Source organism: Populus nigra, chromosome 15, assembly GCF_951802175.1.
Source record: "Populus nigra chromosome 15, ddPopNigr1.1, whole genome shotgun sequence".
Classification (NCBI taxonomy): Eukaryota; Viridiplantae; Streptophyta; class Magnoliopsida; order Malpighiales; family Salicaceae; genus Populus; species Populus nigra.
In genome coordinates, this window is record NC_084866.1 from 7,115,687 (window position 1) to 7,140,701 (window position 25,015).

Sequence of the window (25,015 nt, forward strand, 5' to 3'; positions counted from 1 at the left end):
ATTGTGTGTCAAATTTGTGAAACTAATGAACACTCAACCAATGATTGTCCAACTTTGCCTTCTTTTAAGGAATGTCTCCATGAACAAGCCAATGCTTTAAATAGTTTCCAAAGGCCAAGTCATAACCCATACTCGCAAACGTACAACCCTGGTTGGAGAAATCACCCAAATTTCAGTTGGAAGAGTGGTAACAATAATGCACAAACTTCACAGCCACCATTTCAAGCACAACATAATTTTCAAAATTCTCATGGATATGCACCTCCTTATATTCCCCCTCCTAGAAGAAATCTTGAGGAAACACTGCATGCATTCATTGAAAAGCAAGAGACAATCAACACTCAAAATGCTCAAACCATGGCAGATTTAAAAGATACTCTTGCAAAGTTCACATCTGCTCTTAGTTTTTAGGAGAAAGGTAAGTTTCCATCTCAACCCTAGCAAAATCCCAAAGGGCAATACAATTCAAGTGCAAGTGGTTCTGGAAGCCAACATATGGATCAAGTCAAATCAGTCACTACTCTCTGCAGTGGTAAGGTTATTGAAAAACCCGTTCTTGAACCTTGTGAGAAAGAAGATGAGTTAGTCTCTGAGGGTAAGGAAAGGGTTGAACCTGAACACTGCAAGGAGGAGACTGATTCCCCACCAGCACTTCCATTTCCTCATGCCATGGCCAAACAAAGGAAAGTCAATCACAATTCTGAAATCTTTGAAACTTTCAAATAGGTAAGGATCAATATACCTTTGTTAGATGCTATTAAACAGGTACCGTCTTATGCTAAATTTTTGAAAGATCTGTGCACTGTGAAGAGAAAACTGAATGTGAAAAAGAAAGCCTTTTTAGCCGAACAAGTAAGTGCCATTCTTCAGAATGATAATGCTTTGAAATATAAAGACCCTGGTTGTCCTACAATTTCTTGCTTTATTGGAGAACATAAAATTGATAGAGCTTTACTTGATCTTGGAGCTAGTGTGAATTTATTTCCATATTCGGTTTTTCAAAGTCTCAATCTAGGTGAGTTAAAACCTACTTCTGTAACTCTTTTACTTGCTGATAGATCTGTAAAAGTGCCTAGAGGAATAGTTGAAGATGTGTTAGTACAAGTTGATAAATTCATCTTTCCTGTGGATTTTATTGTCTTGGATACACAACCTGTTGAAGCATGCAATTCAATTCCTGTTATTTTAGGACGTCCATTTCTTGCAACTTCTAATGCATTGATTAATTGTAGGAATGGAGTGATGAAGTTATCTTTTGGAAACATGACATTGGAGATGAATGTTTTTAACATTTGCAAGCAACCAAGAGATGATAATGATTTACAGGAAGTAGATTTTATTGAAAAATTAATTTGTGATCAATTTGAAAACACTTCCAGTGAAACTGAGTTTAATGAATCTGATGATTTGCAAATGGTTTATTTTCAGGAAGAATCAAAGGCAAATAGTTGGAGACCAAAAATTGAGGAATTGCCACCACGATCAATTGAGTCCATACCTTCAAGTGTTCAACCAAAACTCGATTTGAAGCCATTACCATTTAATCTCAAATACTCATTTTTGGGAGAAAATGAAACTTTTCCGGTAATAATTTCTTCCAAACTTAATGTTCATCAAGAAGGTAAGTTATTACAAACTCTGAAAATGCACAAAAATGCATTAGGATGGACCATAGCTGACATAAAAGGAATTAGTCCTTTGATTTGCACACACAAGATTTATTTGGAGGAAAATGTTAAACCCTCTAGAGAAATGCAACGAAGGCTTAATCCTAATATGAAAGAAGTAGTGAGGAATGAAGTCATTAAGCTTCTAGATAATGGAATCATTTATCCTATTTCTGACAGCAAATGGGTAAGTCCTACCCAAGTTGTACCTAAAAAGTCTGGAGTTACTGTGATAACAAATGAGAAGAATGAGTTAATTCCAACTAAGACTATTACTGGTTGGCGCATGTGCATTGACTATAGGAAACTTAATTCAATGACTAGAAAAGATCATTTTCCTTTACCTTTCATGGATCAAATTCTAGAAAGAGTTGCAGGTCATGAATTTTATTGTTTTCTAGATAGCTATTCGGGTTACAACCAAATTGAAATTGCATTTGAAGATCAAGAGAAAACTACTTTCACATGTCCATTTGGTACGTTTGCATACCGAAGGATGCCTTTTGGATTATGTAATGCACCAGCCACGTTTCAAAGATGCATGCTTAGCATATTCAGTGATATGGTTGAACGTTTTCTTGAGATTTTTATGGATGATTTTTCTGTTTTTGGTGATTCATTTGATGATTGTTTAACTAACTTGGAAAAGGTTTTGAACAGGTGTGAAGAGAAGAATCTTGTACTAAATTGGGAAAAATGTCATTTTATGGTAACAAACGGCATTGTACTTGGTCACATTGTTTCATCAATAGGAATTGAGGTTGACAAATCTAAAATCGAGTTAATTGCTAACTTGCCAACACCAAAATCTGTTAAAAACGTTAGATCATTCTTAGGACATGCTTGTTTTTATAGAAGGTTCATCAAAGATTTTAGTGTAATATCTAAGTCATTATGTAACCTTCTAACAAAGGATAATGTTTTTTAATGGACTGAACATTGTGAAGAAGCCTTTGTTAAACTTAAAAACTTGCTTACTTCTGCTCCTGTCATTCAACCTCCTGATTGGTCATTACCTTTTGAAATAATGTGTGATGCTAGTGATTATGCCGTGGGTGCTGTTTTAGGACAAAGAAAAGATAAGAAACCCTATGTGATTTACTATGCAAGTAAAACTTTAAATAGTGCTCAAATGAATTACACCACCACTGAAAAGGAATTACTTGCAGTAGTATTTGCATGTGAAAAATTCAGATCTTATCTTGTTGGCTCACCTGTTATTGTTTTTAGCGATCATGCAGCGTTGAAATATCTTCTTTCTAAGAAGGATTCTAAGGCTAGATTGGTGCGGTGGATTTTGTTACTTCAAGAATTTGATATCACAATCAAGGATAAGAAAGGCACCGAAAATATTGTCGCGGATCATTTGTCAAGATTGACAACTGATTCGAGATCTGACATTACACCAATCAATGACTACTTTCCTGATGAATCTTTACTTTCTGTCTCTACGATGCCTTGGTTTGCTAATATAGTTAATTTTCTTGTTTCAGGACATTTGCCAGCTCATTGGAGTACCCAAGACAAAAGAAAGTTCTTGAACGAAGTGAAGAACTTTTATTGGGATGACCCTTACTTGTTCAAATATTGTCCTGATCAAATATTTCGAAGATGCATTCCCGACAATGAGGTAAGTAGTGTCATTAAATTTTGTCATTCTGAGGCATGTGGGGGTCATTTCTCATCAAGAAAGATAAATGCAAAAATCTTACAATGTGGATTTTATTGGCCCACCATGTTCAAAGACACGCATGCATTCTGCAAAACTTGTGAAAATTGTCAAAAGCTAGGATCTATTTCAAAACGTCACATGATGCCTTTAAATACTATTCTTGTCATTGAAATCTTTGACTGTTGGGGTATAGATTTTATGGGTCCATTTCCTCCATCATTTGGTTTTGTGTACATATTAGTCGCAGTAGACTATGTTTCAAAATGGATAGAGGCAATTCCAAGTCGTAACAATGATCATAAAACAGTGATCAAGTTTTTGAAAGAAAATATTTTGAGTCGATTTGGAATCCCTCGGGTTATGATAAGTGATGGTGGAACACATTTCTGTAACAAGCCATTTGAGTCTTTAATGAAGAAATATGGAATCACACATAAAGTTGCCACCCCTTATCACCCTCAGACAAATGGACAAGTAGAACTTGCTAATAGGGAGATCAAACAAATCTTGGAAAAAACAGTGAACCCTAATCGGAAGGACTGGTCTTTAAGACTTAATGATGCACTTTGGGCTTATCGCACTGCTTTTAAAACATCGTTAGGTATGTCACCTTATAGGTTGGTTTATGGAAAACCTTGTCATTTGCCTGTGGAACTTGAACACAAAGCTTATTGGGCTATTAAAGCTTTCAATTCAAACCTGGATGATGCTAGCCATCTGCGTAAGTTGCAAATAAATGAGCTTGAGGAAATAAGAAATGATGCATATGAAAATTCAAAAATTCATAAAGCAAGAATCAAAGAGTTTCATGATAAGAGAATCTTGAGAAAAATATTTGATGTTGGTCAAAAAGTTTTGCTTTATAATTCTCGACTCCATTTATTTCCTGGAAAGCTAAGATCAAGATGGAGCGGTCCATTTATTGTGAAACATGTGTATCCTTATAGGGCCTTTGATATTGAGAATCCAAAGAATGGCAATGTTTTTAAGGTAAATGGACATCGTTTGAAAGCTTACGTTGATAATTTTCCTAGTGAAATTGAATCCATTGGTTTGAATGATGCTGTATATAAAGGTTGATTATATTGTTTTTCTCACATTGTTTTTGTGTTTCTTTTTGGTGTGACTCTTGTTTTGCTAATCTTTCTCCAACCCCGGTCAAATGACGGATAACGGTACTCCGTGACTCTTAAGTCGGTTCTTTCAGTTTCCCATGATAACTGATATCTGTGTATATATTTGTTCAATTTCTTATTCCTTCTCTTTTCTTTACATCTCTCCTCCCCTTCTCTTTTGAAAAATGGACACCACTCTTGAAAAATTGAAAAAGTATTTTCCCGCCCTGCCTCAGAATGCGATTACAAAAATTTATCGTGCTAGGTGTGAAAGATTGAGGTTGTTAATGAACCATGAAATTCCTGAAGATATTCGCTGGCTGATTGAAGCAAAGATCCGATTATCAGGTGAGTCTTCCAATACTTTTATTTCATACATGCCTGGAACAGGTAAAAGCACTTTTGCAAAGAAACGTCGTGCAAAACGACTGAAAGTCTGTCACCGATGTGCCAGATGGACTTGTAATGCAAAATGTCGTTCTTTAGGAATGGTATCTATAAACCGTGAAGATAAAATACAATTCATTAAGGATGGCCTGAGTAAGGAGTCTTTAGATAATCTTCTATTAACTCTTGAGACGCATCCTAGTGGAGATGTGCATCGTGCAATTCATGATTTATGGCCTCATTTTCATAAAGAACATGATCGACTTAGTCTTGGGAATCTGACTAAAAAAGACCCTGTTTGTCAGTTTTTAAGAAAACTGGATGGGAAGCCTATCCCCGACCTATAGAGGGCGTTTAAGCCGTTCTTGGACGTAAAACCAAGGGAAGATGTGAGCCACAATCACAGCTGTTTGTACATACACATGCTTTTTCAAAAAAAAAAAAAACAAAGAGAGAGAGAGAGAGAGAGAGTGAGACTCCAGCTAGCCTACATATAGGTGGTATGATTGCATTTTCAATTTCTCATCTATAAAATCTTCTTTTCCTTCCCATCATTTCTACTCTACCCATTCATTTAATAGATATAGAAGTGTGTAGAAATGGCAGTTCCTCTGTTCCTAAAATAAAAAATATTTGTGTTTTTTGTGGATCCAGTCCTGGGAAAGAAAAAGAGTTTTTAGAATCAGCAAATCATCTTGGTCGGGTACTAGCTGAGAGAAAGATTCATTTAGTGTATGGGGGAGGCAGTCTTGGGTTAATGGGGAGTGTTTCAATAGCTATATTTTTAGGAGGCAGTTAAGTTTTGGGGGTCATCCCCAAAGCTTTAGCCGAAGGGGACATCATTGGAAAAACAGTCGGAGAGGAACTACAGGTCTCTACAATGTCTGAACGACTATCTGTAATGTTTAACCATGCTGACGCCTTTATTGCTTTACCAGGTGGTTTGGGAACTTTAGAAGAGATATTTCATATTTCATCTTGGGCTCAGCTGAACATTCACCAGAAACCTATAGGTTTGCTAAATGTTAATGGTTTTTATAATACTTTACTGTCTTTTCTTGATCATGCTGTGGAACAACAATTTCTAACATTTTCAGCGCGACAAATCCTCATCTCTGCTGCTACTGCTAAACAATTGATTGATGACCTTCAATCTTTCATCCCTGTAGTTGATTCCTCTATGAGTCGACTTAATTGGTCAATCACGGAACGCCGTAAAAAGCTTAGATTGGATTTGAGCCTTAGTCTGTGAAAACTTGTGTCTTTTGGTTTTATTAATGGTATAATGTTTGTGTTTTGTTGTTTATTATATTTGTTTAAGTGTGTTTCAGGTTTTTCAGTAGTTGCTGTTTCAGGTGATGTCTTCTATACTCTATCTTTCTACCTTAAAACATTGAGGACAATGTCTCGTTTTGGTTGGGGGGAGAGGGTAGTAGTTAATATTATAAAAAAAAAAATTAACTAACTATGTTTTCTATTGTTACAACCATTTGCAAACCTGTTGTTACTAGGATGGCAGAGTAAAGGAGGAACTTTAGTGACTCTTGAGACGCATCTTAGTAAACATTCTTAACAAGGTCTATTATAATACTTCTTCAAATATTCAGATTTACAAACTCTCGCATTGTTATCACTTAATTCTGCTCATATACTCATTTAACAAGTATTCTTAAACCTTCATTTTCACACACACACTTTAACATATGATTGTGGGTTGCATATTGGATTATTACATTATTTATGTTCTTTTGTTAAAGGTAACAACTAAGGGAAAGGGATAATATATAATATGAAGAAAAAAAACAAAAAAACAAATAAAACAAATAAATAAATAAAAGTAGATAAGTTTGGTTTCGTAGCCTCCTTGACTTAAGCAATTAAGCCCGAAGGGGTGTTTTAACACCTAGTACCCTAAAGTCAACTAACTTGGGAGCTATTGGCCCAGTGCTTGTTACATGGGTTAAGGAGAAAAGCTTAAGGGAATCAAACATTGCACTATCTACGTGTCAGTATCTGCAACCCGAGTTACTAAGCTCGTAGGGGTGTCTCAACACCTGATGCCCTAAGACCAACTGGTCTGGGAGTCATTAGCTAAAAGCTCGTTACATGGGTTCAAGATACATTGTATTATAAATTCTTGCTTTAAAAAAAAAAAAAAAGATAATAATCCCAACCCAAGGAAGTTAACCTTAAACATTGGAACAAAATTTTGTTTTCTTCCATGAAAAGCTCCATAGCTATGTTTTGATTTACTGAGCATAAAAAGAAGGTTTATTAATATCTTGTTTAAGAAGTATGAAGCAGATATATAAATTTAATGAGAGTTTGTTTATTTGGATAGATTAATGGAAGTTAAATGATGAATACCTTGCTTTGTGGAACTTGCAAATTCTTTTTGTATTTTAACGCTTTGATTACTAGGGACTAGTAATAAGCTGGTTGGGGGGTGTGATTAGTACTTAAAAGTGCATTCTCATTAAGGCTTTATATCATCGTATTGCACTAAAGTATCGTTAAATTCCCTAACTAAAGCATGTTTTATAATAACAAGTCTAATAATATAATATATCTTTAATTTATGATAAATGCTTGTTTTGAATGCAGGTATATCTCACAATTCAAAGGATTGATTGATGTGATTAACAATTGAAAGTGAAGAGACAAAAAGAGGACTAGGCTAAGAGAAGAGATGTTGGTTCAATTCCAAACTGGGACACCATTCGGTTATTTGATCATAACTGGAGTTGTAGAACTCGGATTTAGGTCCACTTTATATGGATGGAAAGATAAGACATAGACCTAAAACTTTCATGAAGGGTCCAAGACTCAATTCTGCCGTTTTCAAGTTCAAATCTTAACAACAACGGAGAAGTCGGAACCTGTCCTGCAGCTCACACACTATTCGGTTTTCAGCTCATATCTTGAGTTCTAGAAGTCCAAATGAGCTCTGGTTTTTTTTATTGGAAAGCTGAGACAATTTCCCACAGCTTTCATGAAACAAAGGGCTCAAATTCTGATGTTAGCAATGACGTTTTGGCCAGCCAACAATATCAAAAATCAGCCAACAATATCAAGAACCAGCAGCCAACAATATCAAAAATCCGCCAACAATATCAAGAACCAGCAGCCAACAATGTCAAAAACCAGCCACCAAATCAATGGTTGCCTACCAAACAATAGTTCTGAATGTTAGCCTATAAAAGGAGGCATTTGCCATGTATTTAGTCATATTATTTTTCAGATCAAAATCATCTTCTTGCTTTCTCTCTTTATATCTTTGTAATGTTCAAGTTTTCTTTCATGTTATATTAATCTCTTGTTTATGCTTTTTCATTTCCTTTCCTTTAATTAGTTAACTTATATCATGTTTATGTTCTTATGTTGTTTATTTATGTTTTTCTTCTTCATTATGTTTAGCTAAGTTAATTATGTCAAGGTGAAAAGGTTTTACTAATGGTGTTAGAATAGGTATAATATAAACTCAACATGGACTTTAATGTTTATATCCAAGATAAATTGTTATTAGCATGTCTTATCTTTTTATCTTACTAATTCTTAATACCTTGCTTGTTAAATGGTTAATCTAGATTTATGTTGTATAACACTTGGTACATCGAATGCTTGATCCTTCATAGTTTTCGGCCGACATCGTTGTTATGATAGGAACTTGATTTGTTGTTAACATAAGCTAGCAACATGAATGCCTGATGATATTTATAAGTATGGTGTTACTTAGACAAGATAATTAATATGATCATGTTAATACTTTATAATGAGCCATTAATGATAAATCATCCGATTAGAACCTCCTTTGTGTGTGGTTTCTAGTTAAGTAATAAAAAGAGTTTATATTATATTTATTTGAAATACCATTAGTGAATCCTCTAACCTTGACATTTGTTTTTATCATTGTTTAATCCTTACATTAATCTTCCATCTCAAAGTTCTCATTAATTTCTTCCTCTTCTTCTTTTTATTACTACTACTACTACTACTACTACTATTATTATTATTATTATTATTATTATTATTATTATTATTTACATTCTTGTTATATGTTATGTACGTTAAGTATGCTCTGTGTTTGATCAAGGATCCTGACATTGTTGGTCTTGCCTTGTTCATTCGCATCAGAAATCTGTTTATATTATATAATATATCTCTTTGATCTTTTCATAAAATCAGTATATAGGCTGGAAACCTGTGACCCGATCTTTTAGATCATTCTCAGGTATAACAACGCCACGTACTGAGTATTATTATTATTATTATTATTATTGTTATTATTGTTGTTGTTGTTGTTGCATTGTTATTTATAATTTATACAATTAACCTCTCTGTGGTTCGACCCCGGTCTTGCCGGGTTATTTATTACTTCGACACTCCTGCACTTGGGATAAGACATCAATCTTTTGATCGTGTGACTTACTACGCAAGGTCTTTGCTCCGTAAGCATTGTAAAGAGGGGGGCAACTGTCATAACCTATTTTTGGGTCACTCCCAAATTTTTTTTCTTTTCTTCAAAAAAAAATACACGGGGTCGTTTTGAATGGCACTGTGCAGCTTCTTCTCCCCTGCAAATGCAAAGACAGGGGAGAAGAGGATTTTTGAAATTTTTCCTGCTACTCTTCCCCCTTCTCTTTCCCCTCCCACTTGCACAAGACTCATACCTATAAACCATACCCTGCAAGCATTATGGAAGAAAAATGAGACGGAAACCATGCCCTGCCAGCAACTCCCATCACCCACCTTACCCTGAGCCATGGCAGGGGTAAGGTGATCCTCTCCTCCTCTACTTATAAATACCAGAGGAGGAACCTGCAAAAAGGGGGGAATTTTGGAGAAGGAGAGGGAGGCCGAAACAGAAGGAAAGAAGCAGAAACAGGAGGGGCTGGAAAGATTTTTTGAAAGAGAAAGGGAGGAGAAACCGAGAGAGGGACCGACAGTTTTTAAGGGGGAAAAGAGAGACTGAAATAAAGGAAACAACAGTTTTTTTAGAGAGAAAGGAGTGAAGAGAAGCAGATTGAAACACTAGAAATTAAAGGGGAGAAAAGAAAAAGGAGGGAGACCGAGAGAGAAGACAGAGGAGAGAAAGGGAAGCCATCAAAGAAGAAGGGAAGAACAGGAAGTGACAGAGGAAGAAAAAAAAATCCTGGAGAAGAAGAACAACCTCAGCTGCCACCGTGCTTCCTCTCCACTGCAACCTCTCCACCGCCACGAGCAGCACCGGGATTCCAGCCGATATCTTTGCAGAAGGAGGAGCAGCACAGCAGCTGCCATCTTCCTCCCCTTGCTGCAACACTGTGAAGAAGAAGGAAAACAACATCATTGGTGGTCACAACCATTGTGCCACGACTCCCTCATTTCTACTCGATTGAATGGTTGGGACTGTTTTAAGGGAAAAAAAGCTGCATGGAAAGGGAATGACTGAATTACAAAGATTTTCAACCCCCTGCATGTTTGTGCACTCGCTATTTATAACTAGTGCATCTCCAATATAGCCCTACTTTTTTTAATTCTCTTTTTTATTATGTAAATATACGGACAAATCTAAAATAAATGTTAAAAAGACCTGTTGAGCCACCAAAAAAATCAATTTTTTCCATTGAAAAATGTTTTGACTATGAAATAATGAATTTGACCTAGATAAATCTTTTTGACCAGTTTTGACCCATCAAACTCAGTTTTGACAATAAAATGATAGTTTTTGGCTAAATTTGATTGCATGCCTAATTTTGACTATAAAATGACATTTTTTACACTGGTAACTCAATTTTAACAAATTTCAATTAGTAAACTCAATTTTGACTATAAAATGATGGTTTTGGCAAAATTAGAGGGGGAACTCAGTTTTGACTAAAAAATAACACATTTGACCTTAGTAACTTGATTTTGAGCAATTTTGACTCGTTAAACTCAGTTTTGGTCATTTTAAACATGGTAGTTCAGTTGTCCCCTGAAAAAGTTTATTTTCTCTAGAAATTTGCTTTTTGGTCTTGAACATCATTTTCAATCTCTTTCTTGGTGGCGGGGCCAAAACAAGTTACAAAAAATATGTTAATATTAATATTTTACCTTTATTAGATTCTCAAATTGTAACAAACAAAGACCAAATCACTTAGTCTCTTGTGCTTTATCTTATTTTGCCTTTTAGAATGAAAGAATTCAAATGTACTTCAATTTCTCTCACATCTAGTTACATTACAACATTGACTAAGAACTCGAATTGTAAACTTTTAAAGTTCTGGAGTATTATTACCAAAATGAAAACTCTACAAAGGAAAAGGTAATTGATGGAGAGAATCAATAAAATTAAGCAGATGAAATATTAAAAAGAACTAATATGTAGAGAGTAGAGACTAGATTCTTAGAGTCTTGGTTTTTTAAGAGAGTATAAGTGAGAGATTGATAAAATTAAGGATTTAGATTTTAGCTTTTGGTCAAGTCTTTTTACTTCACTCTATAGATAATAAAATCACACTTTAGTTTTTTCAAACTTTTATCCAGAATAGAACAAATAAAGTAAACCCAAAACATCTCGACTAAAATTTGGGTGAGAAATCCAAAATAACCCAAGATTCTGAGCAAGATGAAAATTGTTTCACTTTGTTTTGTTTTTTTAAAATGGCACGAGGTATGCTGGCCATTCCAACTAGAATATAACAAAATTGACAATATTGGTTTGAAGTTGCATGTGATTCACGAGTTGCATATGAGACTCGCGACTCGTTAAACTATATTATTTCCATAAATATTTTATGGACTAGGTTATTTTACCATTTTTTTTACTTTACAATGCTAAAAAAACAAAAAACAACTATGGCTAGTTGACGTAAATGTTGTCAATTCCATTTTGTTCTACTTGGAATGACAGGTATATCTTGTTCTAGTTTAAAAAATAGAATTCATCTTACTCAGAATCTCGGTCTGTTCTGGAAATTTCACCAGGAATGTTCTAACCAAATAATATTTTTTTTCTTTTAAAAATATTATGTTTTTTCTCTCTCTAATTTCATCCTCTAACACTTAGTCTATTGGATTTTAGACTTCATAATATATTGTGGTTGTTTTTTTTTTGTGGTTATCTCACTCTCCTAATTCATGTCGTGGGTTTGACAAATTAACCTAGTTGACTTGAGTATTTTTTGTCTATTGTTAATGGACTATTTTTTCCAGATTCATCATTTAACATCTTCAACATTTGTTTGATTATGAATTAAACTTTGTCATTTGTTTTGGTTTGTTTTCTATGAAACTATCATAGTCTCATGACTTGAGTCACAATATTCGTGAGTTAACTCGAGTAAATATTAATTTTTTTTCAATTTCATCATTAAACAATGAGTTTATTGGGAATTAAACTCCATAATTTATTTTGATTTGTATTTTTGGGGTTATCATGGTCTCATAACCAAGGTCGTAGATTTGAAAGGTTAATATAGGTTGATCCAATATGTTGTCGTTTTAATATTTTTTTAAAAAGATGTTGTCTTGATTTTTTTTTGTTAAACTATATTTTTATCAGTCATCCAAGTTGTTTTTAGATATGTCAAGTCGATTAGATCATATTAATTTAACACTTTTTTTTATGTTTAAAATTTGAATTGTATAGTTTTAAGTTAATTTATCTTAAATTTAAATTTAAATTATATTTGTTAAATTAATATTTTGAATTATATATATATAATTGTGAAACAACACGTTAAAATGTTCTAAAACCAAAATATAACTTTAATGTATTTGACAAGCTTGTATGGTTTGAAAAGAAGTTTTGATTGATTAAAAAATAATAAAAGATATGGACAATAAACTAGAGTTGCACGTATCGTGCCAAATTACAAAAAAGGAAAAATTAGTCATGTTAAAATTACCAGGGTTTGTTTAATTGACATAAATAAAAAAGATATATTTGCTTTAGGCTATATTTGTTTATTGAAAAATAGTATTTTTAAAAAATAAATTTTTAAATAATGAATTTTTAAAAAATAAATTATTTTTTGATGTTTGATAATATCATGAAAAATAAATTAAAAAATATTTTTCAGTATTTGACTATGTATAGAAAATGAGCTGGAAAATAATTTATTAATGTTTTAATTTTTAAAAATTTATTAAAAAAATAAAAAAACAAATCTTACAAATTAAAAAATTGAATAAAAATGAAATTGAAAAAAAAATTAATTTTATAAAAATTATTTAAAATAAAATAAATAACAATTAAAATAATAAAAAATCAAATTTAACAGATAAAAAAGTTTATAGATAATAAAATAAAAAAAATTACAATTTAATAAATTATTTCAAATAATATAAATAACAATAAAAAAATAAAAATAAAATATGGTAGAAAAATAATTAATAAATAATACGATAAATTTTTTAAAAAATTATCTTTTAAAAAAATAATTTTTATCTAAAATAAAAATAAATATTTTTAAAAAACCAAACTAATTTTTATTTTAAAAATACTTTTTCGTTGATCTACTTTTCGAGTAGTAAAAAAATAACTTTCCATGAAACGCGTTAGCCTTTTACTTCTGCTACCTCTGATTTCTCAGCGACAATTCAGCTTTCATCTATCTTCGATCCCTGCAAACTTAAATCAACTGAAAATGGGATTCCTCGTTTTGGTAGCTGAGCAAATAAAGTTTGTTTCCCTTTTTAGTTTGGTTTTGTTTGTTAGGTGAGTGACTTTGTTGGGGTTGGATTTCTTTGTTTAGAGGTGATTTTTCTCTCTCTTTTTGAGCATTTGAAGACAAGTGATGCTTCAAATAGTTGCAATGGATGGCTATGTAGTTAGAACTTAAAACTTAACAAACAGGAGTTGGGTTTGAGTTGGACGGTTATAACCAGTGTGGAAGAGAACAGTTGATTGGAAAAAGATTATTCTTATCTGCAAGAATGAAGGTTCCTTCAAATGGGTTCTTGCCAAATTCTGCAGAAGGTAGGTATCTTTATCCAAAATCCATTTCCTTGATACATGGTGTTATTGCTGTTTTATTGTTTGTTGGTTTGATTTTCATGGCTACTTCTTTATACCTAAGCTTATGTTTCGTTTTTCCTGGTGAAGATTAGAGAGGGTAAATCTGGTGATTTTTTTTACTATTTTTTTTTTCATTTTTGTTAGCATGTATAGTTGATTAGGTTGAGATTTTATTCACAGTGATGATATTTTTATTCCCCGCCCCCCCCCCCCCTCCTTTTTTTTTTCCCTTTATGTGAAAACTACTATTTTTCTTATCTCTTACACGTGGTGAACATCAAAGATTTCTGATTCTATATGGCATGCACATTAGTATTGGGATTTTTAGTTGGTAGATCATTTTCTTGTATCTCACTTTTTTGGCATCTCGTATGGTTTTTTCGTTTGGAAGATTTAGAATTTTCGTACAGCACTGGAAGTTATGCAAGGAGATACGTACCGTCTACAAGTTTGTTGTTAAGATCAACACCTCAAGGATTCCATTTTAATCTGTATCTGCGTTTTTATGCAGTCTATTCTATATTATTCAACCGAATTTTAGATTTTCTGAATCTTGAAATTTCCTTCCATTTCGATTTCTTGAATTTCTCTATTTTCACTGCTGAGTCTAATGACAGCATCAGTCTGACAAGAAAAACTCCCACGAGGTCTTTTACATTCATAAAATCTTAATGACTAGAATAAGCAAGCAATGGAGCTGAAAATATACTAGGAAGACATACTCAAAAAGTTGCTTTCAATGCAACTGGAGATAAATTCTGTGTGGTTGATATAATGCATGACATGTAATCTTCAGAGACAGAAAAAAAAAAACTGGCTTTTGGGTAATTATATTTAATTTGCATTTTCAGAAAGACTGAATTGGTTATAAGAAATATATTTTATATTCTTATAGCTCAATCAATTTTAGATTTGTTTGATATTGGTATTGAGAACAGGAGAAAGAAAGAGTATCAATTCAGAGTTGTGGCATGCTTGTGCTGGGCCACTGGTTTCCTTGCCTCCAGTTGGAAGCCTTGTAGTTTACTTCCCTCAAGGTCACAGCGAGCAGGTATGTTGCCTTCACTAAATCTAACGGAACAGCTAATCTGATTGTCATTTTTAATGAAAGTTTCTTTGACACTAAAACTTTCAGGTTGCAGCTTCAATGCAAAAGGAGACTGATTTCGTACCAAGTTACCCCAACCTTACTTCCAAGTTGATTTGCATGCTTCATAATGTCACATTGCATGTACGGAAGCCTCCATTGTTCTGCACAGATGTTTAAAATAATTAAATATCTTAAAAAAAATGATTTGCTTGAAGCTGGGGTGCTTATTGTGAAGAGCTGGTGTTCTTGCATGCCTTGGATTGTCTTGCTTGAGAAGAATCAGTATATGAAATCTGGTTGCTGGTCTGGAACATAATTTTGATAATCCAAAGTTGCATATTTGATGATTATTGTATATGTTCACTCAGGCTGATGTGGAAACTGATGAGGTCTATGCACAAATGACCCTTCAACCAGTAAGCAAAGTAGGTCAGCTATTTAATTTTTGCTTGTTATATTCCAGCACATAAATGAGTGTACTCATGTGGAAGATTGATTAAAATATCTGCTCTACAGTATGACAAGGAAGCATTACTGGCATCTGACCTGGGGCAAAAGCAAAGCAGGCAACCTACAGAGTTCTTCTGCAAAACTCTTACAGCTAGTGACACAAGTACTCACGGTGGATTTTTTGTACCTCGTCGAGCAGCCGAGAAGATTTTCCCTCCTCTAGTGTGTACAATCTTTTCAAATTTTACTAAATTTAATATTTATGGATCATGTGTCTGCATCTGCCTTCCAAATGCTCACCATTGATTATATTGAATAGGACTTTTCAATGCAACCACCTGCTCAAGAGCTGGTAGCCAGAGACTTACATGATAATACATGGACATTTAGGCATATTTATCGAGGTATGGCCTCTTTTTTGATACATAGACTACTTTATCCTCCATCATTGTCAAATATTTAAGGTCGCCAAACGGAAGTGAAAAGGTGTTTCTTCTAAATTCATCCGTGGATATATACATGTGCCTTTCCTGGATCCTTATGAAGTGGTTCTGAACCAGTGAAATTTGTAAAATTGGAGTTCCAATGTTAACATTAATGTCTATATTTGTTCACAAATAGATAATGAAAATTCAATCTGCTTTAGTATAACTGATGCCATATGAAGAATTGTTGAAATCTTTTTATGGCTTTGATTAAATATTTTGAGGAGCTTTTTACATATTTGATTTCTTTTAATTCGGAAACCAGCAGAAAGGGCATTAAACTGTAAGTTCCTTGATCATAGGGCAACCCAAAAGGCACCTGCTCACTACAGGTTGGAGTGTCTTTGTCAGCACAAAAAGAATTTTCACAGGTGATTCCGTTCTATTCATAAGGTATGAGATTGACTGTTTGACAAGAAAGATTTTATGCCGGATTATCATCCTCTTAAGATGAGATAATATGCTTTGATGTAGAGATGAAAAATCACAGCTTCTCTTGGGTATAAGGCATGCTAATAGACAACAACCAGCTCTCTCTTCGTCACTTATATCCAGTGATAGTATGCATATTGGAATTCTTGCTGCTGCAGCTCATGCTGCTGCAAATAACAGCCCATTTACTATATTTTACAACCCAAGGTACTGCTCGAACTTGTTTATGCTGTTATCACAAATTCACAATTTATCTGTCAATAGAAAATGGTAATTCATGAAGCCAAAGGCCTAACAAAAATATTTGATTTAAATAGTGCAAGCCCTTCTGAGTTTGTGATCCCCTTCTCCAAGTATAATAAAGCTATGTATACGCAAGGGTCACTTGGCATGAGATTTAGAATGATGTTTACGACTGAAGAGTCAGGAGTGCGTAGATACATGGGTACAATCACTGGTATCAGTGATTTGGATCCAGTGCGCTGGAAAAATTCACAGTGGCGCAATCTTCAGGTATCATTAGCTGCTTGTACATTTCATATGATATGGTGGTTATGTAAACTTAGTTGTATTGTGTGCTCATGTGTAACAATTGGCCCAGTTGTATTGTGCCTTCTTGTGTAACAATTGGCCAAGTTTTAACAGAAAGTCTAAAGAACTATTTTGTAGAGGCATGCTGTGCTTGAGCTTTGTTTATAGAACTTAGTGTCTTGGTTGATCTATCACTCTAGTGACCTTCTAGAGTGTATTGATTGTAGTTTTTCCTAGAATATGGGCATGAAAACATGATCCTTCTCTGCCAGACCTTGATTTTAAATCTCTGGATAATACTTTGTTGCTATTGATTTTTGTTTTACTCGTTAGATTATTTTCCTAGACTCATCTAAGTGCATACCTAACTTTTTTTTATGGTGATATTTCTCACATGTATAAATCAAATGTCTAATTATTTAGTTAACCCAACCAATTCTCAATTGTGATAGGTTGGGTGGGATGAATCAACTGCCAGTGAACGGCCAAACAGAGTTTCAATTTGGGAGATTGAGCCTGTTGTAACTCCTTTCTACATATGTCCACCTCCATTTTTCAGACCAAAGTTCCCTAAGCAGCCAGGGATGCCAAGTAAAGTCATCAACTACCCCCTTTTATATTGTACAACATAATATTTTCACCTGCTGCAAATTTCTCTTATTGCATTTTACAATTAATCTAGGAGGTTTCAAATGGCTAGAAGCTTCAGTTATATTTTCTTCCATGTTTTTCCTGTCACTGTATTATAACTAGTGATGTCTTAGTTGTGTTCAGAAATAGTGCTGAACTCATGTTGATTCTCTTATGATGATTGGATGTTAAGGGGTGAAATACTATATTGCTTGGTATTCAACTAGTTTTCCTATCTGGAATTTAAAATCTATAAAGGGATTCAATATTTTAGGTCCAGTATATCCAAAAAAATCAATATATCCTACGAAGCTGAATGTTAAATAGACCAATATTTGTCCACTTACCCTATTACTATCCTTGATAGTTAACTCATCATCTGTTTCCACTAGAGATTGCTGCATGAATAATCTTTTGTAGTTCTTTTGCAGATGACGAGTCTGATACAGAGAATGCTTTTAAAAGAGCTGTGCCTTGGCTTGGAGATGAATTTGGCAAGAAGGATGCCGCAAGCTCAATCTTTCCTGGTTTGAGCTTAGTTCAATGGATGAGCATGCATCAAAATAATCAGTTTCCAGCTGCTCAATCAGGATTCTTCCCACCAATGGTTCCTTCCAATGACCTGCAGAAAAACCTTAGCACTGATGATCCATCTAAGTTATTGAATTTTCAAGCTCCTGGCCTATCTGCTCCAAGCATACAATTTAACAAAACAAATTCAGAAAGCCAAGTCGGTCAGTTATGTCGGCCACCAATGGCATGGACTCAACAACAGCAGCTGCAGCAATTATTGCAGACTTCCATTAACCAACAGCAGCCACCTTATCCCCAACAGCCGCAGCCACAGCTGCAGCAGTCTATTTCTCAAGAGCAACATCATGAGCATCAGCATCGACCACAACCACAACCACAACCACAACCACAGCAACAGCTACAGCCACAGCTGCAGCCACAACAAATACAACAACTGCCACCACAATGGCAACAGCTTCAGCAGCAGATTTTCCAACCACCTGCCTTAAATGACAGTGTGGTTTCCCCTAATCAGATTCCAAATCAGAATTTTCAGAAACCATTTGTATACTCCCAGCAGCAGCTGCAACAACAGCAGTTACTGGCAAGCAATATCCAATCCCAAAGCATCCCTTCTCCTAATAGAAGTTCATATCAGCTGACCTCTTTACCACAAGACTCGCAGTTTCATCAACAAATGGAGCAGCAATCTAACTTCTCTCACAGACAACAGACACAGTTGCAACAGTCCCCACTCCTGTTGTTACAACAAAACCCATCACAGAGGGTGCAGCCACAGCCACATCAACAAATACAGCAACTATCACAGCCTGACAACTCTGAGCAACAACTTCATTTACAGTTGCTACAGAACTTACAGCAGCAGCAGCAGCAGCAGCTGCTCTCCCCTGAAAGCATACTTCTGCAGTCTCAGAAGCTACAGCAGCAGCAGCAGACCCATCAGCAAAACCAGCAACTTCATCAGTCACCTCTGACACAGAATCAGCAGCCACTTGGCAGCAACAGCTTCCCAACAGCAGCAGCACTCATGCGAACACAATCTTTTCCTATGAACCAGCTCCAAGGCATGCAGAACACAACCATGGCAGTTAGATACCATTCAAGTATTACAGATGGAGAAGCGCCATCTTGTTCAACCTCACCTTCCACTAATAATTGGCAGATTTCTCCACTAAATTTCCTGAACAGAAACCAACAAGCTCCAGCCATGTTGATGGGTGATTCAGCTATTGAGCCTGCAAGTAATCTTGTTCAAGAACTCCAAAGCAAGTCTGAAATTCACATCAAGAACGAGTTTCCCAGCTTGAAAGGTCTAGACCAACTAAAATATAAAGGAACTGTGACTGATCAATTGGAAGCTTCGTCTTCTGGAACATCGTATTGCCTAGATGCTGGTACCATCCAGCAGAATTTCTCAGTCCCAACCTTTGGCTTGGATGGCGATGTCCAATCACATCCTGCATCTAATATCGATGCATTGGCACCTGATACTCTATTATCAAGCGAATATGAGTCTCAAAAGGATCTTCAGAACTTGCTTGTTAATTATGGTGGTACCGCGCAAGATATCAACATGGAGTTGTCCACTGCTGCAATTAGCGCTCAGTCATTTGGTGTATCAAACATACCTTTCAAGCCTGATGGTTCAAACGACATTGCCATCAATGATACTGGGATTTTGAACAATGGAGCCTGGACCAACCAGAATCAACGAATGCGTACATATACAAAGGTTCGTCATCCTGCCTTTTCCCTCTCTCTCTCTCGTTCAATCTCTCTGAGAAGTTCTTAGCTTAACAGACAGAAAATGTTTACCTAGAAAAGAATTAATATACTGAGGTTCGTGACTAAGTTATCTAGACTTCAAGTGACAGTATATGACTAGTAAACTAGCACAATCTTCTTCAACAAATATTATTCCACTGTAGATAAGTTTGCTCTTACTCGAGTAAATATTCTAACACTGGTTCAAATTCGTGAAGGTCCAAAAGCGTGGCTCAGTTGGAAGATCTATTGACATCACCTGTTATAAAGGTTATGACGAGCTTAGACATGATCTGGCCCGAATGTTTGGCATTGAAGGGCAACTTGAAGATCCACAAAGTTCGGATTGGAAACTGGTATATGTTGATCGTGAAAATGACATATTACTTGTTGGTGACGATCCTTGGGAGTAAGTCATGAACCTCAGTACTTTAAGTTACTTCTGTTTGTCCTCTATGACCTGCTTAATTCTCAAATATGCGTTTTGAAATTGCTTTCAGGGAGTTCATGAGCTGTGTTCAGAGCATAAAAATACTGTCATCTGCTGAAGTGCAACAGATGAGCTTGGATGGAGATCTTGGTAATGTGCCAGTTCCTAATCAAGCTTGTAGTGGCAATGACAGTGGGAATGTCTGGAGGGGGCAGTAAGATGATAATTCAGCCGCCTCGTTTTAACAGATAAATGGTTCAGGTTGGGTATTTGAGCTAGTGGTTAACCTTTTTTAGCCGCTGGCAGCTATCCTAGGCGTTCCTGTCAAAGGGAAACGTATAATCACAATGGTAGATGTGACACTAATTTCATTATCTTGCTGCCTGCAGTCGAGCTCTTGCCATAGATATGGTGCTAACAACAATTCCTCAACTACTGGCACCTCTGGTAGTATTCAACTTATCACAAATAGAACCTTGGATTACTGCTGGGGGGTGCCAGAAGGTGAAGGATCCATAAAGCGTTTTGCCTATCGACTGCAGATTTAACATTCTTGTAAATGCTATCACGATTAACAATCTCTAATTATCAACACTTGGACATTTTTTTTTTTTCATGGAGCAGTGTTTCTACCATCTAATAACTAATGGTCTCTCTCATTGGTGAAATACACGTGCAGCTGGTCTTTCAGCGACCTAGTGGTGAACTTTGATACGCTGTAGAATTTACCACTCAAAACATAGCCAATTGTCTTTTTACGCATATAAGCATTGTGCCTGAATAAACTTCATATTAAAGGAACAAGACAAGGCGGGGATCGTAAACCAAGATTAAGGCATTCCTGCCACAATTGGACTCAAACAATGCAGCAATTCAAATTCGATTCAAAGACTATAATCACAATCCATAAGCCTTTAAGCAACTCAACTACAAAATTCCAGGTAGTGAAGCATATTCCGATGGACAACTAAGAGAGTACAGCCATTACATCAGAAGCTCTCAACGCGATGTAGTTGGCACCATCACTCCCTTTGAAGTCATTCCCTGCATACTTGGAGTACAAAACTGTGTTTCCTGGCGACACGGATAGTGCCTTCCTGTTACCTTCCTCATCAAGTGGTCCAGGTCCAATTGCTATCACCTGTTCATAAAGAAGCAGCATAGAATCACGAACAGAAGGAACATTTCCAGTGATGCATATGACAAATGTAAGAAACACTTGATCTCACCGTGCCAATAGAAGGTTTCTCTTTAGTGGCCTCTGTTAGCAACAAGCCTCCAGCAGTTTTCTCCTCTGCCTCAGCAACCTACAATCAAACCCAAAATAACAAATTATTGTGAACCTGCAAGTTCTCATACAAACATGAAGGCATGATCACGATTATCCATGCCACCACACTCCAAACAGCCATGAGCAGTTACTTTTTTTCATAACTAAAGATCTAAACATCAACCAGCCTCCAAAGACAAACAGCATCACAAGAACACTGCTAATCCATATGGCACCAAACCAATGGACAGTGGAGGGTAATGTACCTTTATGAATACTCTATCATTCAGAGGCTTAAGATCCTTGATATCATCTGTCTCAAGGATGCCAACAATATCATCCTCCTTCAGTATAAGGTGACTTGAACCATCAAACTCCACCTCAGTCCCAGCATACTTGGAATACACAACCTGGGTGCCAGTCTATAAAAGAAAAACACCAACCGAGTGAGTAATTCAGGAAGACAGTATGCATACAGGAGAATTGGAAAGCATCTAATCTACAAAAATAACCTTGACAGAAATGTCCAGCTTTCCCTTTCCAATAGTCTTCCCTTCTCCAACAGCAACCACCTCACCACCTTGAGGCTTGCTTTGAGCAGAAGATGGAAGTAAGATACCACTCTCAGTCTTCTCCTCAACAGTCTTGATCTTCACCAGCACCCTGTCACCCAAAGGCGTAATGGAAGTGTACTACAGAAATGAAGTACCAGTAAATCAGACAAGCTATTAAAAGCATTCAAACCCAAAAGAAGCAAATTAAACAAAATGAAATCAGAAAAACTGTGGATAAAATTGAAAAAATAAATAAAAATAAAGAGTATTTTGAGAGAGGACGAAAAACTCACCAAAGCATTAATGAAAAATATATAGCAAAAACCCAATAAAGGTATGAGAAAATACACCAAAACAAATCCAATTCTCAGCGAATCCAATAATAAAAAAAACATTTTAATTTCAAAACTCAAGAAATGAAACAAACAAAGTTTCTACAGTTACTAGTAACCAAAAACAGGAAACACGAAAGCAGGCTAAGCATACATACACTACTTCAAATAAATAAATTATTATAAACCTTGGGAGCGACAACAGTGGCAGCTTTAACGATCAAGCCCTGAAAAGAGCGTCGAGACAGAGGAAGACCAACACCAACAAGTGGTTTAAAAGAAGCAAACTTGACATTTGAAGCTCTTAGTCCTTCAAAGGAAGACAAGTTCCTTGCTGAAACCGAAATTGAGAATGCTGTCAACTGTGCGGTTGCCATTATTTCTTTAGTCCCTGATGGTAATCTCAACAAAACAAAAACAAATCAGATAAAGTAACAAGAACAATAACAAGATGATAATCAATAACAATTATCATTGCAGTTAATTAAAACTAAAACAGGGCATGAGAGAGAACATCATCAGCACCTGGTTTGAGTTTGAGAAAAATACGCAGGAAAGAGTAGAGAAAGATAAAAACCCTAGTATAGTGTGGATGTAGAGAGAGTGGGTTTTATTATGAGATATGATAAGAGAAGACTTCTAGAATTTTCCTTTTCTTTTGTTTTGGCCTTGAGGCGTCTAAACAGGAGTGAGTGTCTGAAACCTCACGCGCTCTTATCGTATCTTACCCGAGTCTAGCATGCAGGTTTTGCTAGACTGCATCAACTCAATTTATCATCTATATTTTATTTTTTAAAATATTTTTTATATTAAAATATTAAATGAACTTAGGTATAAAATTAGATTTTTAATAGGTTAATTTAATTTAATTATAGATATAATTAACATATTAATTAAATTTAAGAATTAATTTTAATTAAATTAAAAGAATTAATTAAGTGTAAGAATTTAATTAGACTTTTAATGGGTTAAAGCAATTTTATTAAGGATTTAATTGATGAAAAATTAATTTTGAAAGTTTAATTTGAGTTTAATTGAGAATATTAAAATTTTAGATGGTCAAATTTAATTTTTACAAAGTTAATTATTTGAAATGAGGATAAAATTACAAGAAAAAAAAAATTGAATCAATTAAGGACCACATTAAAGAAGTTCAAAATCAAAGATCAAGATAGAAGAGACGTGTATATTCAGCTATCAAAATTGATTAAAATCAAGAGTAAATTTAAAAAAATTAAAAATTTAAAAATTAATTGAGAATAAAATTGAAGACACACAAGACCAGGAGCTATGTTAAGAAAAGGCGTCGAAATTTGAGGGTTCAAATTGACATGACCAGGGATTTAATTGAAAGAAACTTTGAGAAATCAACCCAAATTGACCAAATTCGACGCAATTGGAAGATCAGATACCTCTTTGTAAAATGAACAAAACGATGTTGTTTTGGTACTACTGTTTATTTTCTTCTTCATTTCTCCCGTGGGGAGCTGGCTGAGGATCCTTTCTTGTGGAGCATTTAATGCTCTGTCACACCTTATTCAAGACAAAAATAGATGCCCCTCTAGTAGACCTGACGTTGTACTACCTCCCAGCATGACTCCTACCGAGTGGTTCCCCTTGTAGCCACTATAACACCGATCCAAAACCACTGACTCGTCTAGCCTTTGACAACCTGGTTGGAGAGTACTGGTTTGCTTTGGCTTGGCATCAATGGTTGGGATTAATCCTAGAGGACTCAATGGTCGAGATTTGGCTCTAAATGGGAGCCATCACACCTCCCTCATCCCTTATAAATAGGGACGATCCACTCCAGCAGAAGGGAGGAAGAAAAACCTGAAAGGAAAAAAAAATCAAAGAATACAACCATACAACACCCCTTTACTATCACCTTACCAGAGAACATACATCTCCCCTTTACTGTCAACAAATGTCAAATCTTCCATGCCGGTTGCAACAATTTCAGTAACGTCATAGCCCTACCACAGAGCAGCGACTCTCCCTTCAGTTGCAATCTTCAGCAACCACCTGATTCAAAGTAGTTTTCTCTCCAGCAGCGACGACCTTTTCTTCTCAGCCATACCAACCATCTTTATTGTGACCAACAGAAGTGGACTCCACCAACTTCCCTCCTCCTATCCAGTGGCAGAACAACAGTCTCTCCTCCGTGACAACTTCCTAAGCCAGCACTATGAGCAGTTGTGAACTTTATTAGACTCTCCACCATCTTCGTGGCAGACCACCAACGCTTTACTCCCCAGCGCCAAGTAATCTGCCCTTCTCCTACACTTTGCCTCTTTGTTACATGCAAGATGTGAATTAATTCATGTCTTGCAGCAGCTGGCTTTTGCCAGCAAAGGTTAAGATGGGCTGGGTCCATCCCATACGGTGGATTGGGTTCATCCCATTCGTATATAAAAAAATGATTGGACTTTCAGTCAGTCCAACTAACTTAATTAAACTTAGACTTCAGGTCCAGCTCCGCTTCTAAGTTATGGGTATGTTTGGTAAACATACTTTATACCTTTTTTTCTAGTTTTTTAACCTGTTTTTATTTTAATATTTAGCTAAACAAGATTTTAAATTTTTTTAGAAAATTCCAAAAAAAATCAGGGATTATTTTAAATTTATTTATGGGTCTCTTGCATCTTTTTCAAAAAAATTGTTTAATATTAATTTGTACACTTATAAT

The 25,015-nt window shown here is 35.3% G+C and overlaps 2 protein-coding genes and 1 pseudogene across 3 annotated transcripts; 2 read left to right on the plus strand and 1 right to left on the minus strand.

Annotated features, from left to right (window-relative positions):
* The first annotated feature begins 75 nt into the window (after nucleotides 1-75).
* On the plus strand, nucleotides 76-9,749 carry LOC133674695 (uncharacterized; annotated as a pseudogene).
* Nucleotides 9,750-13,332: 3,583 nt separating this feature from the next.
* Nucleotides 13,333-20,786, plus strand: LOC133674769 (auxin response factor 19-like). Its single transcript, XM_062095994.1, has 13 exons — nucleotides 13,333-13,785; nucleotides 14,763-14,875; nucleotides 14,960-15,055; nucleotides 15,283-15,339; nucleotides 15,431-15,586; nucleotides 15,684-15,768; nucleotides 16,152-16,242; nucleotides 16,324-16,488; nucleotides 16,599-16,794; nucleotides 17,265-17,403; nucleotides 17,874-19,708; nucleotides 19,959-20,149; nucleotides 20,241-20,786. The coding sequence occupies exons 1-13, from the start codon at nucleotides 13,743-13,745 to the stop codon at nucleotides 20,386-20,388; spliced, it is 3,315 nt and encodes a 1,104-aa protein (XP_061951978.1). The 5' UTR covers nucleotides 13,333-13,742; the 3' UTR covers nucleotides 20,389-20,786.
* A 204-nt stretch (nucleotides 20,787-20,990) lies between these two features.
* Nucleotides 20,991-23,012, minus strand: LOC133674770 (20 kDa chaperonin, chloroplastic-like). Of its 2 annotated transcripts, none has more exons than XM_062095995.1 (6): nucleotides 22,852-23,012; nucleotides 22,515-22,717; nucleotides 21,953-22,132; nucleotides 21,707-21,862; nucleotides 21,400-21,477; nucleotides 20,991-21,311 (listed from the first exon to the last, which is right to left on the minus strand). In XM_062095995.1, the coding sequence occupies exons 2-6, from the start codon at nucleotides 22,701-22,703 to the stop codon at nucleotides 21,138-21,140; spliced, it is 777 nt and encodes a 258-aa protein (XP_061951979.1). In that variant the 5' UTR covers nucleotides 22,704-22,717; nucleotides 22,852-23,012; the 3' UTR covers nucleotides 20,991-21,137. The 2 variants fall into 2 exon arrangements, with proteins under 2 accessions (XP_061951979.1, XP_061951980.1); XM_062095996.1 differs by having other exon boundaries at nucleotides 22,515-22,728; nucleotides 22,852-22,998.
* Nucleotides 23,013-25,015: the final 2,003 nt, after the last annotated feature.

Coding starts and splice junctions, on each gene's coding strand:
- LOC133674769 (XM_062095994.1), top strand. CDS start 13,743: ATGAAGGTTCCTTCAAATGGGTTCTTGCCAAATTCTGCAGAAG. Junction 13,786..14,762: donor CTTGCCAAATTCTGCAGAAG/GTAGGTATCTTT, acceptor TATTGAGAACAG/GAGAAAGAAAGAGTATCAAT. Junction 19,709..19,958: donor GAATGCGTACATATACAAAG/GTTCGTCATCCT, acceptor AAATTCGTGAAG/GTCCAAAAGCGTGGCTCAGT.
- LOC133674770 (XM_062095995.1), bottom strand. CDS start 22,703: ATGGCAACCGCACAGTTGACAGCATTCTCAATTTCGGTTTCAGCAAGG. Junction 22,133..22,514: donor CCACTGTTGTCGCTCCCAAG/GTTTATAATAAT, acceptor TCATTTCTGTAG/TACACTTCCATTACGCCTTT. Junction 21,478..21,706: donor ATGATAGAGTATTCATAAAG/GTACATTACCCT, acceptor GTTTGATTGTAG/GTTGCTGAGGCAGAGGAGAA.